The sequence below is a fragment of the Vipera ursinii genome (assembly GCF_947247035.1).
Source record: "Vipera ursinii genome assembly, chromosome: 4".
NCBI lineage: Eukaryota > Metazoa > Chordata > Lepidosauria > Squamata > Viperidae > Vipera > Vipera ursinii.
In genome coordinates, this window is record NC_139514.1 from 95555558 (window position 1) to 95574928 (window position 19371).

Below are 19371 nucleotides of genomic sequence, written 5' to 3' on the forward strand. Positions count from 1 at the left end.
AAATAGCCAATGCCAGACAGAACTCTCGTTCTTCAATATGACATTTGTAATTACTTAAAATACTTGCATACTCAATTCGGTAAATAAGGATTCTGAAAACTAACATTAATAAAACAGGATTGGCAACTTATGGAATAGCGTTCCCCTAGAGATTCAGATACTCGTGATCCTATTAGCTTTTCACAAGGCATGTTTTCCTAAAGATTTGGGTCAGGAGGTTAGCTGAATTCTGTTATTACTGATGTGTTTTGTATGAACAATGTTTGTCCTTGGGTGCCGGGGTTATGGTTTTCAAGTTTTTAAACCTTATATGCAAGTCTCCTGTGTGAGATGGGCAGTCATATAAATAAATAATAACCTGCATATAACCCCAAAATCTCTTCTTCAGTCTCCAAAGATTCCTAAACCAAAACACAGCTTCCTAAAGAGAATGCTCCACTTTTTTTTTTATTCCCATTTATATCCCGCCCTTCTCCGAAGACTCAGGGCGGCTTACAATCTAAGCACAAATCAATGTGCTTAGCAATAGCCTTCATTCTATGTATATGCCTGCTTATTAGGGCTTTCGGCCCCCCACAAGCGGCATTATTACAAAGTCAGCTTATTGCCCCCAACAATCTGGGTCCTCATTTTACCTACCTTGGAAGGATGGAAAGCTGAGTCAACCTTGAGCCTGGTGGGATGCGAACCTGCACTAATTGCAGGCAGCTGGTGTTACTTAAGGAGGCATTAGCCCACTGCTCCACCAAGGCTCTTTTTAAAGTCAGGATAGGCTTCATCCATTTTTTTAAAAGAAGACCTGCCTTGCAGCGCTTGGAAACAATGCAGTAAACACATTTGGTTGTGTGGCTGTGTGCTTCCACAATAAAGGATCTGTGGCAAGACTTTTTTGAGTAACACATACTGTTCATGACACATCTACCAAAGTAAAGATTTCATAGGAATTTAATACTCAGCTTCCGCTACCTTAGAACAACTTTACTATTAGTATTAGATATGTGCATGCATATGTGTGTGTGCAAGTATCACATACATACAAACACGTTTATCTTAATCTCTATTCTCAATTTATGAATTTTGGCTAAGGGCAACACTGGAACCTTTCATGCAATATTTTTTACAAAAACAAAATTCAGATTTATTAACAAATATTTTGGATTACAAAATGTGGATTTGTGTTTCAAAACCAGGAATTGTTTCTTGTAATAAACTCAAAATAGAATCTTAAAAACCCACAGAAATATAAGCATCTGCAGAGAAGAGCCTGCTTTGCCAGAAGAACAAGTAAAACCTGTATTTGTTCAGTCACCACCGAAGCTGCAATGAGGTCAAATAGAGCAGGAAAAAAGGGAACAGCAAGCATTTATGAAAACTTCTCAGTTCTGATATGGTGAATCAGCAGGACATCCTTGTCAATAATTGTGCACTAACTTTAAACATTAAAATGGTCTGGAAACTAAAAAAGGTTATACATATTAGATCCTTTTACCTAACAATACCCTTGAGAGATCTTTAATCTTTATTATTATTTAAACCCTTGGTATCACAATGATCAGCTGCCCTAAGATATTTGTATCTCTTTGAGGGGAAATATAGATCAACTTCCGAATGCTAATCCTTGGTGCTAGCTATATAAAATATCCTTGCAAGAAAATAAATATTAGTGTCTATCATGTTTAGTTTTCCCCTCAGCCACAAGGTCAACCACAAAGGAAAATGCACATCTTGACAAGCAATGAAGAATACATTTGGCAAACCATAACTTACAGTTGGAGACTTATAAGGAAGCTGTAACACGAATAGCTTCAACGTGATAGGAAAGTAATATTCATATGAATGTTTATTAGTAAAACCAATCAATTTGTTAAATTGGATTCTTAGTCAAACTTTGAATTTTATCTACATTATTACTGCATAAAAACCACTACAAAAGACCTGATCTGCCTAAACAACATATTTTCTCTATCTTTCTACATTACAGTAAAATCTAATATACAAATAGGGAGCTGTAGACTTAAAATGTATGGTCTTTATGCATGAATCATACTATACAATTGTTGCTTCTTTTTTTAAGGATTTCAAAATTTGTGGCATGCAACAAAATTGGCTAAAAGTGCAGCCATCTCTACCAATCTGACATTTTAAATTTCATAATTTATTGGACAATTATTTCCTTGCTACTTTTTAGTTATAGCGTTCAGCTTTTATTGACAGGCCTAAAGCTATGCTTTGATTTTGTTTATTTCCTTTTCCCCCCCTGTAAATAAGGCAACATTCCCTTAAAGATGGTCCACACTTAGGACTATTCAGACCAGCAACTCTATAGCTAAGCATATATATAGCTAAGCAAAACATTATGTGTATGATTGAGTTATAATGTCATTTCCCATTTGGTCATTAAGCAAATCACCATGGGTTATTAAGCAAGACATCACGTGACCATGAATAAGATTTTTACTGCTGGCTTCTCCATTGACTCTGCTTGTTGTGAAGTGCACAAATAGCAATCAATATACCATGGGACACTGCCACAGTCATACATGTGAGGATTGATTGCAAAAACTACTTTTTCTGTACCATCATAACTTCGAACAATCGCTAAACAGGGTACTCATTAAGTAAGGTATATACCTATAATACAATCCCACAATCAGTCCCATATGACCAATCCAACAAATTCAGAAAGTATCTACTGTACTTCCAACTGGAATATAATCACCCATATATCCGCAGAAAAGCAAAAAATAAAAAGGGAAAACAAGCAGAAACAAACTAGATAATCCTAAATTTGTCACTGTTCTATTATGCTATGCCAGGGATAGGCAACCTTGGCTCTTTTATGACTCATGGACTTCAACTCCCAGAATTCCTGAGTCAGAGTTGAAGTCCATGAGTCATAAAAGAGCCAAGGTTGCCTACCCCTGTTCTATACATAACTTGTTTTTTTAGAATCTCTTAAAAAAGGCCCTTTATGGAAGACTTATAATAAAGGATTTAAGGTTATCGCAACAGTCCCTAGATTCTATATCTGTAGTGACATCATCACTTCACTTTGAACATCTATCATTAAGCATCACCCGCACAACTGTCTTTCCAAAGCAGTCAAGAGCTTCAGATACTTTTATTCTGCGTGCTATCTTACATTTCCAACATAGTTCTCTCTATAAGCTTTGAGATATATGACCCATCTGACTTCAGTAAGCCACAGTTTTGTGCCAACTGGGTTCTGAGAATATTTTATTTAACATCTATTATCTTCTGTACATTATATTTCTAAAAGGTTTGTGGCTATTTTGAGAATTGCTTATTTTGTCTACATTTCTTCCCTAAGTCTGTAAGTGGGCATTTAAGAGCACAAGGCAGTTTGACACTTTAGCCCCACCTTCTGGGAAAATAGAAGAATGAAACAGAAATGATCCGTTTTAAGGTCTCTTATGAAGGACAACTATACTGCAGACAAATGTCTGATACTGTTTGAGGAAAGCCATGAAATCCCACTGTACCTTGTTGGATTAGTGCAAAAGAAAAAAATATCTGAAACCAGGAATTCCTAGTCATTGTGGTGGTAGGGAAAGCAACAATGATCCAATGCTTAGCCCATCCATGCTATTATTAAGCTGATCCTCTTCCTAGACTTAGTTTAAATATAGACACAGACTACATAGTGTTAGTGTACTACAGGTGAAAAACAAAATTCAAACAGTAACTGAAATGTTCTGTGCACTGACATGATTCTCCAAGACAGACCTAGTGACCTTCAAGAATTTTTATCTAATTCTACAAGTTGAGAACATTTTGTTCTCCAAAACTACAAAACTCACCCATGATCTGTTTCTTTTAATACCAAACTGCAGAATTTCTACAGTGAAATGCAGCCACTTTTCCAATTTATACCGAGCTCTATTTCTACACTCACAGGCCCCCGAACGTTCAAGGCAAGGTCTTAAAGATTGAAGTACAAAACCTGGATACACTATTAGCAACTGAGAATTACCTATGGTAACTCTGCCTCGGCTACTATCTCTCTAGACATTTGCAAAAAGAAGAACCATGCACATATCGTGGCCACTGGTACCTGATGTCACATGAGCCCTACAGGAATTTCCATGATCCAGAAATCGACTCTTACACTTCTGACCACATATCTGAAAAATCCACCATTGTCCACTCCTATACATTCCTAAGTGTTAGACTAGATATCATCTAAAATTTATTGCATCAAGAATTACTAGGAGCTTCCGCTTTGCTCCTTCAAATTCTACATCAAAGTTATTATTTATTTGATTTATATCCACCTTAACAATCTTAGTTACCTTCAGGATAGACAACTTAAAAATAGCAACCTAAATAAAATCTAATAAAAGCAGTTACGATCTACTATTATTTTATTCTGATGAACAAGGAAGCCAGCTGGCTAGGAAGACTTTTCTTAACCACAGTAATATTTGGTACTGAGAATATCACCTAAGGGAAGTACATTCCATAGTAAGAAGCAAACGGGTACCTACCAAACAAGTTAGGAAAACTTTTAAGAGTTTTGGCTAATCTTAATGTCAAGAAAACTTCAACAGTGAGGGAGACAGTTCCTGAAATTGTCAGATCATAAGCTATTTAAACGCAAAACCAAATCTTCTGAGGCTTACCAAACTAAGGAAACTTTTAGTGTTGGTGAAGGGTATTGCAAATGAAAAGAGACAAGAAATGAGCTTTGTGCAAAAGGACCTCCCTAGCTGCAGGAACAACCTGCAAAATGAGTCAGGACTATCTTGCATTCTGGATGCTTTCCAAATGACAACTGCTAAGATTCTTCATAAGGAAACTAGTAATTAAAGGTTAAATTAGCACTGACATTGTATTTATTCATACACATATGCATGTATATAAACATATATACACCCTCTCTAAATATTCTGACTTTATAAGCACACAGGTATTTTCAGCATATGTTGATGTCTCTACACAAAGCAACAGAAAGGTCTTACAGAATGAATGAATGTTTCATTTTGTCTAGGCTTCAAAATGTCAGATGGCTTCATTTCATTATAGATGTTTTACAAATACTCCAATTCATAAAATAGGCACACTGCGAAGTAAAGACTTACCTTTAAATAAGATCCATAATATTTGGTGACATATGGACTGTCACACTGACTGAGAACTGTTATTTCTTGCTGTATATCTTCTATTTCATCTTCAGCTTCTTCAAGATCAATAATTTTTATAGCAACAACTTTCTGTGTTCGATTGTCAATGCCTTTAAAAACTTCACCAAACGAACCTTTGCCAATCTTCTCAAGTTTTGTAAAGAGTTCTTCTGGATCTGCCTTCAAATTCTGGAAGAAATATTTAAATGAACATAATAAAGTTGAGGTTACTGAATTCTAGATTCTTCCACAGAATGGAAGAAATTCCAGAAACAAGAAATATAAAGGACTCAAAACAATGGACCCATGAAAAATAAAGCAGAAGTAGAAAAAATTAGATTTGCTTTTTAAAAAATATAGGATCATTATATTTGGGGGTTTGTAAAACTGAAAGACTTCAGCAAACAACCAGGATGTTGGTTAAAAACAAAACAAAAATACAAGGGGAAGTGAGGGACAAGGGTAAAGAGAAGGCAAGGGTATGTTCTTCTGTCTTGGCCATTACAATTCTATCTCCGCAATTATTTTGAAAACTGAACTTTACACACTATTTATTAAATGTTTGCCACCTATCTCACCAATTTAAAATTCGACCTACAAACACGATAGTATAATTTCACTTCTTTTTTCAATAAGCATCTAAAATTACAACAAAAATGCAGTTTCACACTATGGGTCTATTATTAAATATACTAGTACTATAATTGGTCTTTTTATTATAAATAAAAGGGAGCGGATTGATCACAGCCAAGTGTAACTTAAAACATTCCACAAAGTTAACACCATTATTGAAGTTCCATTATTTAACATTAAAACACCATCCATCTTTGGAAGGGTTACAAATCTTCATAGGTAACAGCCATAAATTGAAATAGTGGAAATTTTGTAAATAAGAACAAAGGATTAGGAAATCAGCTCAAAAAAAAAAATAGCAAACAATCCTCACACTGGAATAGCCTGCCACTGTGACTTCCACAGAATTGATCCACATCATCAGCTACTGGAAGATGTATTTTAATTAGTCTGTTTTTGTTTTCAATATTTTTGCAAAAGCACAGAATGAATATATTTGATTTATAATAAAAAAAAGTATCTAAGCAGTTTAACTCTAATTTGGCTGATGACAAGAAAATGTAAGCAGGATTGAACCACCACGAGGTCCCTATGGGTTCCATGGTTGAAACTTAGAAAAAAAATAGCACTTCCTGGAAGCAGCAGTACTAAACCATTATTGTCAAAATAATAATGTGATCATACTCATGAAATCAGCACAAGAGTCAGTTCACACACTAAGAAAGTCTTTTCCTTTTATGGTTTTGTGCCATAAGCCTTTTGGAGAAAAGTCTGGATCTATTCTCAGAAAAATGTATTTAAATGCATAGATCTAGGAATTATTACAAAGGAAAGCAACCAAACACTCATAGCAAATATGTAATATAAAAATATATGTGTTTCATTATGGTAACAAAGCAATACAACTATGATAGTTTATAGTTAGATTTATTGATGTTAATGAATATGTTTAGAGGTCATAAATTCCTTTTTCTTGCATTCATTATTGAAGGAAAAGTAAAATTTCAGTTACTTTAGTCAAAATAATTTAATCAATCTTTTTTCTACCCATGTACAGAGAAACCCTCAGACTTAAGAAATCCAGGTTTGCGTCACACACTATGTGCAATTATAAGTAGTTCTCAACTTACAACTGTCCATTTAATGGCCATTCAAAGTTACCGAACTGAAAAAAATGACATATGACCATTTTTCACACTTATGACCATTGCAGCATTCCACAGTCACATGATCAAAATTCAGGACACTTGGCAACAACTCGTGTTTATGACTGTTGCAGTGTCCTAGGGTCATGTGATCACCTTTTGCAACCTTCTGACAAGCAAAGTCAATGAGGAAGCCAGATTCATTTAATAACTTTCTTACTAACAGCTGCATTGATTCTCTTAACACCTACGGCAAGAAAGGTCATAAAATGGGGCAAAACTCACTTAACAAATGTCTCAATATCAGAAATGCTGGGCTCAATTGCAAAATTAAGGACTACCTCTACAATTATGCACAGCGCAAATCATAGTTGGCCAATTAGCACCTGCATAGGGAGGTGGGTAATTTTATTTTCTCCATAAAGATAGTCCCCAACTTACAACCACAAATGGGACTGGAATTTGCATCCCTAAGTGATACAATCATAAAGCAAAATGTCATGTGACTTGGAAACCACAATTCCAGTCCTGGGTCCAAAAAGGAGCCAGCAAAAGCAATAAGGCAAAGCAAAAGTGGGTTGGGGAACTGGGAGAAAAGGCAGCTGGGTGAATGAATGTTTGCTGGTGCTTCCTGGGTACTGAGGCTTAGTGCTAAATGGGGCAGGCTGGGTTGGCCATCACTTCCAAAGGCTGCTGTGGCTTTCCACTGTGCTGTGACTTAGGAGCTTCTTGTAGTCCTAAAGCCACATGGTTCTGAGTCTGCCTGCAAAGCAGGGTGCAGAGTGCAGGTGGCTAAAAGAGCAGAAATGGGGAGGGGGATAGGCTGGTGGGGGGAGCTGAAGTGCAAGTGGGCTACCAAGCACCCAAATTTTGATTACCTGACTGAAAATCCTAAAACTTTGGAGATGGATCGTAAGTTGATTATTTTTTTTCACTGCTACTGTAACTTTGTACAGTCACTTAACAGTTGTAAATCAAGGATTATCTGTATTGCCAAATAATGACCTAACCCAGGTTGGAGGCATCATGTATAGCAGGCATGTCAAACAGCCGGCCCCATAGGCCGGATGCGTCACACCAAAACTGCACCCACCCCATTGCCGGCAATGGGGAAAAAGTCCCGATACATCGTGTGACGTCACATAACGTTGCGAGTTTGACATGCCTGATGTATAGGATGAAGAAAGACTAACTCATCTCTCAGATCCTAAACTCTTTTATACACCATGAAGAGGAAACAGCTCAGTAGAGGTAGTCCTCGACTTACAGCAGTTCATTAGTGACCGCTCGAAGTTACAATGGCACTGAAAAAAGTGACTTATGATCATTTTTCACACTTATGACGGTTGCAGCATCCCCATGGTCACGTGATCAAAATTCATATCTTGGCAACTGGTTCATATTTAGGATGGGTCATGTGATCAGCTTTTGTGACCTTCTGACAAGCAAAGTCAATGGGAATCCAGATTGACTTAACAACCATATTATTAACAAATGCAATGATTCACTTAACAACTGTGGCGAGAAGTCGCAAAATGGGGCAAAACTCACTTAACAAATGTTTCACTTAGCAACATAAATTTTGGGCTCAATTATGGCCGGAACGTGAGGACTACCTGTACTGTCAGAGGCATGGCTCCACTTAGTGGTTATTTCTAACCTCATTTCTTTGGAGAATAAATGTCTACTTAAGCATAAGCATCAATTCAGGTTTAGACAACAATCTGTCTCACAGACTGTGGAGAAGAATGCTGGGAATTTGTCCTGACAGCCAAAGGTTTTCCAATTTGTCTTAATCTGATAGATTAAACACTGAAGCAGGTGGTAAAGAAACAAAGTGCAACTGTAAACAGAAAACTGATAAAGCATCAAGATGATATTGAAATTGTGGCTTTGAACAGTTAGCAAGTAATTTATAACCATACTGCATGAAAGACTATTCAGGATACAAAATTCCTTGTCCAATAGGCTTTTTGGTGCTAATCTTAATAGATACACAAAAATCCAACATGCCAAATATAAATATAATGCTTTGATTGAGTCGACTCTGTGTGTGTGTGTGTGTATAGGACAAGATAATGATGGTGATGGTGATATCTAAATTCCTAAATTTCCTTTATCATGGATTTCAAGGTAATATATACACAGAACCGGGTCTACATAGTTTCAGCAAAGTTCCTGTATTTTTAACTTGCTCTTTGATTAATCCTATTTAAAAGTAAATCCTATTTTAAAATATTAAGAACCCAAATTAATTAAGCAGCAACCACGCATTGGAAAGTCCCCAGCAACTGAATAGTTTGTTCCCTTTCCTCAAGACAACTGGAACACAAAATGATTCACCTCAATCCAACAAAATGGTGTTGAAAGGAACGCACAGAAAATCAGTACATAAACCCTATATTCCCTTTCATTTTGAACAATGACATTATGATTCTAGGCACAAGAGCTTGTGGAAGAAATGGAAAAATAAAAATGAATATAAATAAATAAATCAAAAATTAAAAAAGAGCTACACAAAGCATTTTAAAGAGGCATTTCCCAGAATATTTAAAAATAAAGCAAGGATCTCTCTTTGGTGCATTAAACTAGCTACATCTTTTGCAAAGCTCACCTGTCCTCAACCATCTCAATGTGTGTGTGTGTACAAGCAACATTTCCTGGTAATCCCAGTGAAACTGTTACCTGCAAATGCACACACAGGCAACTGGGGACAGATAACAATACATTTAAAGATTAGTGCTGTAATAAAATAACCAGATGCATTTTCTTTGGACAGGCAAGTCTTTTTACAAGTAGTAGTAACTTTTTACATTTCATCTTTACCTAGAAGTGCACAAAATCCTAGGGATGTACTGCTGAAATAGCAATAAAAATAAAAAATATACAGATACATATTCATCTGAGAGAGGAGGAGGTAAATAAAAAGGATGCAGATTTACCTATTGCACTGATTTTGCCCTTTTTGTGCTTCCCGAAATGTAAGAAATTTTACTGTGAAAAGTTATTTAAGGTCCACTAAAATAAAGCTGGGGAGTTAATTATCTATCTCCATTGTGTGGTCTTTGTGCTTGATTTTATTGTACTGACTGTGTTTAACAACTATATGGGTTGGCTTAACTGGGAACCTCTGAAGTATGTAATTTTGATAAATAAGCAAACAATGTTGCTTTAACCAGTCAGATGTCCCCTCCAGGTATGCTCAACTAAAGTTTCTATCCACCTCAGGCACCATGGCCTATACTGGTAATTAGGAGAGAAATTGCATTACAACACACCTGGAAAACATTTGAAAATGATTACATAGCAGATTATTTCAGATGAACAAGAGGGAATATTTTCCAAAGGTTTCAATTGTGAGGACTTTTCTCCCTTAAGTTAACTAATATAACAAATGTAGGCTAGGAAGTTTTGAACAATTGGTAGTTTCAATTTAAGATATGCAAAGCGTTAAAAATAAAATACAAGTAGTCCTCAACTTACAACCATTTGTTTAGTTACATCTTAAGTCACAACAGCACTGAAACAAGTGACTTACGACCATTTTTTCCAATTATCACCCCTGCAGCATCCTCATGGTCATGTGAACAAAATTTAGTCACTCGGCATCTAAATCATATTTATGATGGTTGCAGTGGCCAGGGTGATGTGATCACCTTTTGCAATTTTCTGACAAGTAACAAGTCAATGGGGAAGCCAGATTCACTTAACAACTGTGTTACTAACTTAATAACTGCAGTGATTCATTTAACAACTGTGGCAAGAAATATCATAAAATGGGGCAAAACTGACTTTACAACTTACTTAGCAATGAAAATTTGGGGCTCAATTGTGGTCATAAATTGAGAATTACCTATATAGAATATAGTTGCAAAAAATTAAGACAATAAATTTAAAATGTAAAATAAAAGGACTTGCTATAGGAAGATATTGTGGAATAATATTGAAAGCTCTTAGACAAATGATTTAAAAGAATTGAGATATAAAGTGCTATTTACAAATTATACTGTGGAGGGTAGAAGACTAACAGGTAAGCTATATGTAATTTTCTGATACAACTTGACTAGGTACAAGATTGATTCATTTTAAAAAGCATATTAAATATAGCTGTATTTGGATATCATAATATATTTGTCAATGTTTTAAATCCTTTTTGATGGTATGTTGGATAGGTTAAACGAATTACATTTTTATAAAATAAAAATGTCCTATTTTTACCGTTTACAATTTAACATCAGGGTAAATCTCACTTTCACCAACAATTATACCTATATGTCAAATCATGTAAACCATGTTGAATCCAGGTGATAACACAGAACTCCAACACTCCCCACAGATGCTCCTGGAAACTAATCATAAATACCGGTAATTGTTTTTTGTACTATGATCCTGGATCCATCAGTGCAGTGAACTCTAAGGCAGCTTACCTGCCAGGTAAGAGCAATGTAAGTAGGCATAATTTATTTTGGCCCAATTTGATTCATACTTCTAAGATTCCTTGCCCAATTTAAAACAAAATAAAATTCCTTTGTTTTTACTCCTTCTGTGCTAGCTTGATTTGTACTGTACACAATGCTGTAAGATACATGTGTATATCAGATATACACAACCCTTGTTTATCAGAGCCCTCCAGTACAGGTTATTGGAGGAGGCAGCAGAGTATGAAAAATAACCAAAAGATAGGAGAAAATAGAAAACATGGAATCTTCATAACTTCTTCTTAGTCAAACACTGATAGGATCTAACTTCAGGTTCTGATTAATGTCTTTAAAAAACATGAAGAAGGTGACCTTTGAGAGGAACTATGAGAAAAATCAATGATCTGAGCAGAGGATCTTGCACATGTAACAAGCTTGAGGTCAGAGAAATTGGGTAATATTCTGGATACTATACAGAGTCTGTTAATTGAGGAAAAACTATCTTTTTAACTGATGGTTCAGCACTCGCCACCCCCCTTCCCTCTTTGTTGAACTGGGGACAAGGTGAGGACTGTCTTCTTCTACAACCACATTTCAGAGCTCTGGAATTCACAGGCTTCCTAAAGTACACAAGTCATTAAGGATTTGAGTTATCAGGCCCAGCAAGTCCTAGAATTCAATTTTTTTTAAAAAAAAAAGATACAGTACCCTGGAAGTACACTACATAGTTTTTTTTCTAGCTACATTTTCCCTATTGCAATTCAATCTCTCTAATGTATATACACAGCACAAATACCACTTTTAAAGCATAGCCATCAAAGTAGAAGAGCCTGAAAAGATCCTTATTAGTGATTTTCCTTCACAGGTACATTTTAAGCTCTCTGCCCATCCCCAAGAATTCCCTCAGGAATGACATCCCAATGCTGCCTTCCTACATCTTGATTTTGCTAACCAATACCAAGCAAAAGAGCAACTGAAGATACAAAGCCTCTAAGAGAGAGAGAGAGAGAGAGAGAGAGAGAGAAGGAGTGGGGGGGAAAGGGAGAGATGAGTCCCCAAATAACATCTGCGGTGTCCTCTAAATTCAGCTCCAAATGAGAAGCTGGGCACGTCCACAAATGAGCAGCGCAGGACGCCCTGAAGGTCAACCCTTCTTCCAGCAGATCAAGAGGGCTCTGCAAAGGTGGTCTGTTGTTGTTGTGTTTTGTTTTGTTTGTTTTTTTTTTGCCAACCCCACACTTGCGCAGGGACGCTCCCCGGGCAACTTAGTGGGCAAAGAGAGGAGGCGAGTGGGGCAACCCGCTCTCCTCGCCCTCCCTCGTTGCCAGGGGCGCAACTGGAAGAGTGGCCGCAGCCACCAGCAGCCCCCGCCTCCCCTCCCCGCACGTGCCTCCCCCCCGCCGCCGCCCGCCCGCCTCCCCCAGCCCTCTCCCCGCCTGCTGCGGCGCCCCTTCCAGAGCTGCGACCCCGCGAGCCAGGAACCTCGTGCCAGCCCCCCGACCAGAGAGCCGCAGCGAGCCCCACCAAGACCTCCTCCCGCCTGGACCCCAGAGCAGCTTCAAGGCCAAGCAGGGGAAGCCAAGGAGGTCGATGTGCGCGCGCGCGTGTGTGTGTGTGTTGGGGAGGGGGCTGCTTACTCACCTGCATCCCCGGCAGGCCAGGCTGCTGGACAGGGGAGTGAGCCATGATGACGGAAGCGGCAGAAGCAGCGCTGCTCTTCTTCTTCTTCTTCCTCCTCCTCCTCCTGCTGCCCCCCTGGCGCCCCCTCCCCCTTCCAGCAGCTCCAGGCAGGACCCGAAGGATTTCACATCAGCCTCCGCTCTGCACAAGCCAAGCCTCCGCTCCCCTCCGCCCCCCCCTCCCCCGCCAGAAAGAACCACGGACCGAGTACGGAAGGAACGTGAGAGAGGAGGCTGGTTGGCTGCTGGGCTGCGTGCGTGCGCGCGCGCACAACAGCCGGGTGGGAAAAGAGGAGGAGGAGTCAACGCGGCCCCGCCTCCGGACGGACGGTGGCGGGGGGGGAGGGGGGAGAACGCCGCGAGTGGGGGGGGGGAAAACGCGAGCCCGAGGAGGGCGGCGCGCGGGGTTTTCCGGGTTTATCTGCCCCCCCCCCCGGTACGCGCGCGCCCAGCTGCGCCTTGGGAGACCTTTTTATTTATTTTATTTATTTTAATTATTTCTCGATCGAGGTGGACCCGTCGAAGGGAAAGGCTGGGGCTCCTCTCTGCTTCTGCGGGAGGCCCTAATCCTACTGCTAAGCTTGTAAGCCGCCCTGAGTCTTCGGAGAAGGGCGGGATATAAATGGCATTAAAATAAATAAAATAAAATAAAAATAATCCGGCGGTGTCCAAAGGAGGGAGCGGCGCGGGGGGCATCTTGAACGCTCTTGATTCCCAGCCACGTGTCGCAAGATAAAAGGAGCCGCTTGGCCCTCTACCGCTCCGAGGTGCTTTTCTGTATGCCCGAGCTGGCCCACCGCGGTCCTTTTCTGGGCTTCCCCCCCCCCCCGAGTCCTAACGAGCTCTGACCCGCAGACTTCGCCAAGGTCAGCTCCGGGGCTTGGCGCTCGCGGCGACCTGAAGGGCCGCGGTGGAGATTCCGATGGAAACCCGCCGGCAATCTCTGCGAGAGAAGCGCCCGGAGAGACTTCGCCCTCTAACGCGGACGGCAGCTCCGTCCTCGAATTGCCCCCTCGCTGCTGACTCCCCCGGCCGGAGGGAGCGCCCTTGAACGGCCGCAACCTAGAAGCGAGCTAGGAGGAGGAGGAGGAGGGCTGGGCCGCTTTCTGCTCGCCTCTCGCCGCCTTGGCCGCAAAGGGCCACCTTGGCCGGCTGTAGCTTCCAGGGGTCTTCAAACTTGGCCCTTTTATGACTTGTGGACTTCAACTCCCAGAATTCCTCAGCCAGCCATGCTGGCTGAGGAATTCTGGGAATTGAAGTCCACAAGTCATAAAAGGGCCAAGTTTGAAGACCCCTGCTCTAGCTCGAACGGGCACCTGTGCCTGCCGCGGGCTCCCAACTCGGGACAGGTGCAGACGACAAGAAAAACCTGTAGGCAGCTTTTTTCCAAGGGCTGCGGGCTTTCCAGTTCAACCCGGTGGTCAAATGAGCCCCTTCAGTGCCGGAAGGGTTCGTTGTTTTTTTTCTTTTAATTGACCAAATTTGGAATAAGACCCGTTTCACCCTCTCCTTGGAATACAAGGGCCTTACTTTGGCTTTTTAAAGTGTGCTGTTCAGGTTGAGCCCAACAGTTCTGTTGTTAAGTGAGGCGTTTGTGAAGTGGATTTTGCCCCATTTTTCGACCTTTTCGAATGTTTTCCTGCCTCAGTTGTTAAATGAATGACTGCAGTTAAGTTGGTGACACAGTTCTTAAGTGAATCTGGCTTCAACCGTCATAAATATGAGTCAGTTGCCAAATGTCTGCATTTTGATCACATGACCTGGGCACTGCAAAGGTCATAAATGAAAAAAAACCTGTCATAAGTCACTTTTTTCAATGCCATTTTAACAGTCATTAAATGAATTGTTAATCAAGGACTACCTGTATGTTACTGCAGTCCCTTTTTCAAATATCCTGTGATGGTTAATGTTCTGATGTGTTTTTATTGTTTGCTCCTTAAAATATAAATAAACATTACTGTTTGCTCTTTTTTAAAACTTAATAGCAGGATGGATAGAGAAGTCGAATTCCCAGGTTGCTTTGGAATAAGGGGATGATCCTGAAATAAGTTTAATTCACTGTTGTGCATTTCTGTCTCGTTTGGATCTGTCTTCATTATTAGATACATGATTTTATCCTGTTTCAGAAAGTTGTTAATGTAGAGTGAGGAGAGAGATCCAGGATGCTGGAAAATCAAGGGTCAAACTTACTTGCTTACTGAGATCTTTTTTGTTAATACAAAAAAAGGAGAAACTTTATCTTCATTACTGATGGGAGGATTTTCTGAGGAAAAGAATGGTTACAGCCTGGTAGAGTTGGCCCATTCCAAGTATTACCATTTCTCTAATCTCTATTTCATTGCAAAATAGTGAACCTATGCATCATAATACATATATTTTCACGCACACGAAATGCAGCTGGGTAATATTAGGGAATAATTCGATTACCAAAAAGCATGCTTTGATTTTCTCAAATTCCTGTGAACCAGCATAATATTTGTACCTTTTTAATCTCTAGGTTTTGCCATCCATTTTTAGTATATTTTTAATGATCTAGAGTCTGCAAAAATAACATCATAGTTTCTGATTTTGACATTCTGACAAAGCATGGTCCAAGAGATTCCATGGTTGGCCCCATTCCTAGCGACGGTTTGGTTTGGTTCAAGGTTTGGTTTGGTTCACCTATCACATAGTGGTGCTTAAAAGTTGGTGAATTTTCAATATTTTTGCATAAATCTGACATTCAGTGTGATTAATTCTCTACACAAGTCCTAAAAATAGATAAAGAGAATACAATTAAGTCAAAAATATTAGACTTCTTCGTTTATCTCTTGTGGAAAACTGTTTAAAGCTACACATTTGCTTATATGGATTAACAGTAATTAATGAATACTAAAATTAATCAATGTTATGTAATTTCCATGGAACTGTTTTCCTTGAGATATAATTACTGGTAGTCTTGATTTACAAGAGTTCATTTAGTGACCGTTCAAAGTTAAATGACACTAAAAATGTGACTTACCGTTTTTCACAGTTACGATCTTTGCAGCATCCTCATGATCATGTGATCAAAATTCAGATGCCTGGCGACTGGTTCATATTTATGATGGTCATTGTGTCCCAGGATCACGTGATCCTCTTTTGCGATCCTCTGACAAGCGAAATCAATGAGGAAGCCAGATTCACTTAACCAGGTTACTACCTTATCAACTGCAGTGATTCACTTAACTGTGGCAAGAAAAGTCGTAAAATGGGGCAAAATTCACTTAACAAACGGCTCTATAACAGAAATGGTTGGCTCAATTGTGGTCGTAAGTCGAGGACTAATTGTATATATAATTTATTGGTGAAATATTGATTATAGTAATGGATAAACTGACTCATGCTGAACTATAACATAATTAAAATAATTAGTTTGGCTTAATGAGAAAAAAAGGAAGCCAAGAAACTTTTTTTATTCTCATTTGAGGAGCTTGACATTTCTCATTTTTTAGAATTTATACAAATTATAGTAACATGGAATTTTTGGAATTTTAAATTCTGGATTGATTGTTTCAATTGTTCCCCTCTGTTCATTTACATTTATCTGCCTCATTAATGAAATACTCATACTACCTATATGAGTGTCATTGTGCAAATGCTGCAAACTTCATAATTGACATCTTTTGTATGATAATGTAGTGATTTTCTCACACACACACACACACACACACACACACAAACAACCCTGCTGCATTTGAAGGCTCTCTTTCTTCCCTCCCAGCCCTGTTGCATGGAAACAGATGCATGCAATCTGATATAATGCCATATTTGCTGGCCCCTCCATTTTGTGTATTTGCTCTGCAATCTGAGAAAGAACTTGGAACTTTGCTTACTGTTAATTCTTGTATTCATAATAAAGCCATCTAGAGTACAATACTTTTGGTTATCAAGGAGCAAGTTTTAATTGTTTCTTCACAGAACTGGTCCCTGGTGCTCAAAAGGTTGGGGACCTCTGTACTAGAAAACTTGTGACCTATTGGGTCATTGTTTCAGAGATATTTCCTTACCAGATTCCGCAATTCCTTCAACAATGGCAGAGCTTCTAATGTACTGGAAAAGTTCTCAAAAGTTCAGGGCGATATTCACAGATGAATCTGCTTTTAAAGTAGCCCACATTGAACTGTTTAGTACTGTCAAACATTAGGAGTCGGCCATAGAAAATGTTTTATGACATTTTGTATTGTGTCATAAAAAAATTGTTAATTGTTTTATGAAATTTAAAAATGTGCCAAATTTCAATTTCAGGAGAGTCATGAGTCCTGGATTTTGGATGCTTTCTGTAAGTTTAGCCCATTTGAAATAACTTGGTTGAAAAGGTTTTGTATTTTGTCTGTGATGCACCGCTTTAGAATATTAGAATAGAATAGAGTTGGAAGGGACCTTGGAGGTCTTCTAGTCCAGCCCCCTGCTCAAGCAGGAAAACCTATACCATCTAGACAAGTGACTGTCTAGCCCAGGGGTAGGCAACCTTGGCTCTTTTGTGACTTGTGGACTTCAATACCCAGAATTCCTGAGCCAGCCATGCTGACTCAGGAATTCTGGGAGTTGAAGTCCACAAATCATAAAAGAGCCAAGGTTGCCTACCCCTGGTCTAGCCCCTTTTTAAAAATCTCCAGTGACAGAGCGCCCATGACTTCTGGGGACAAGCTATTCCACTGGTTAACTGTCCTCACTGTCAGGAAGTTTCTCCTTAATTCCAGGTTGCTTCTCTCTTTGATCAGTTTCCAACCATTGTTTCTTGTCCTGCCCTCTAGTGCTTTGGTGAATAACATGACCCCCTCTTCTTTGTGGCAGCCCCTCAAATACTGAAATACTGCTATCATGTCTCCCCTATTTCTTCTTTTCTTTAGACTAGCCAAACCTAAGTCCAGTTAAAGATCACAGACATGAGAGTTTTAGTACAGTAGTACATAGAGTATGTGCCATCAAGTCATTGTCACCTCTTAGCAACCACATATATAGATTTCCTCCATGACAATGTGTCCCTAACATGGTCTTCTAATAGTGCATCCATCACTCTTGTAACTGAGTCCATCTACCCTGCTGCTGGTTGTCCTTTTCTACTTTTTCCAGCATTAGAACCTTTTCAAGAGATCTAGGTCTTCTCCTAAATTGTCCAAAGTAGAATCATTTGAGCTTGAATATACAATAGACTGGAAGAGAGTATAAGGTTTAAAACAACTTGAGGTTCCAAGGATTAGAAGCTACGTAATCCAACAATTCCATAAAGAAGTGGATGCAATTAAATGGAGGGTACTTTTTGATTTCTTCTGAAATAGTCATTGCCTATTGAGGGCTATATAGAAACTTTCTTAGGACATAATCTCCAGCCACTTCAAGATGTTACTATAGTTCTGGGCACTAGCCACAATATGTATCTACTGCAAAATCCCTAGTCCTTTGCTTCTCTGGGAGAAGAAAATATTTTTCTTCCACCCTATTCCATAAATGCATTGCACAAGATCATCCTAGGTTGTGTAGATGTCCTAGATGCCTGTCCTACAATCTAGCTTGAGAAAAGACTGTTTTCGTGTGTTGATTAAAAATCAAAAAGGAAAATTGACAATGTATCAGCTGACTGATCCGCTCACCAGGAACGAAGCAGAGCCTTTTTTTCATCTGGAGCATTGTGTAATGTTGCTCCTTGATTGCTCAGGGTAATTCTAAACGTGTTTGAGGTCCCCGAGTGGCGAGGACAAAGTGGAGAAAGACAATCATTGAGTTTAAAGGGCCTTTGGGATGCTTTGCAAATGAACAGATAATGATGTGGCGGAACTCCGTATGTATATTTAATAAGAGAGAGAAGGGTGAACAAGGGATAGTAGAGCAATTTCTCCTCCTTGTGTGGTGAATGTACCTTCTGGGGACCTGAAAAAGAGATTATCCACCAGCAGAGAGAGAAAGTTATAAAGCCATCCCCAAGTTGTTTGGGGAAGTGGGAATACCTGAAATTTTAAAAGGTTTGTCATGTGTGCACTTGCAAAATGGAGAAGATTGCTTTTCAATTTACACAAAACAGTTGTCATAGTAAAAATCATATCATGGAACACTAACTTACTGCAAGGAAGAGTACTGTATAGGTTGTTGATAACAAGGAACATCCTTTTCATGAGCAGCCATTATTTTGATGGGCTATGAACATCCACTAGTTGATCTCAAACAGCAGACTTTTCAGTTCTACCTAGAAACACCTTCTTGAGCCATTCTGCACATCTTCTCCAACCAGCTAGACATCTTAGCCACATAACAAGCCCAAAATTCAGGAGGATTTTATCTTTGGCCAGATTCAATGGCCAATACCAGAAGAGCTTTGAGCAGATACTGTGTTGAATTGAAATACGTTATTCTGTATTGCCTCCTCTGTGCAGATTCTCACCAGGAACTGTTATCT

At 39.2% G+C, this 19371-nt stretch overlaps 1 protein-coding gene across 1 annotated transcript in view; it reads right to left on the reverse strand.

Moving 5' to 3' along the window:
• STK24 (serine/threonine kinase 24) overlaps nucleotides 1-13131 on the reverse strand; it is a 29485-nt gene extending 16354 nt beyond the window's left edge. The window contains exons 1-2 of the mRNA XM_083362007.1: nucleotides 12922-13131; nucleotides 5103-5333 (exon numbers count right to left, since the gene is read on the reverse strand). Coding sequence (XP_083218133.1) covers nucleotides 5103-5333; nucleotides 12922-12966 — 276 coding nt within the window. The 5' untranslated portion in view covers nucleotides 12967-13131. The remainder of the gene's footprint in view (nucleotides 1-5102; nucleotides 5334-12921) is intronic.
• Nucleotides 13132-19371: the final 6240 nt, after the last annotated feature.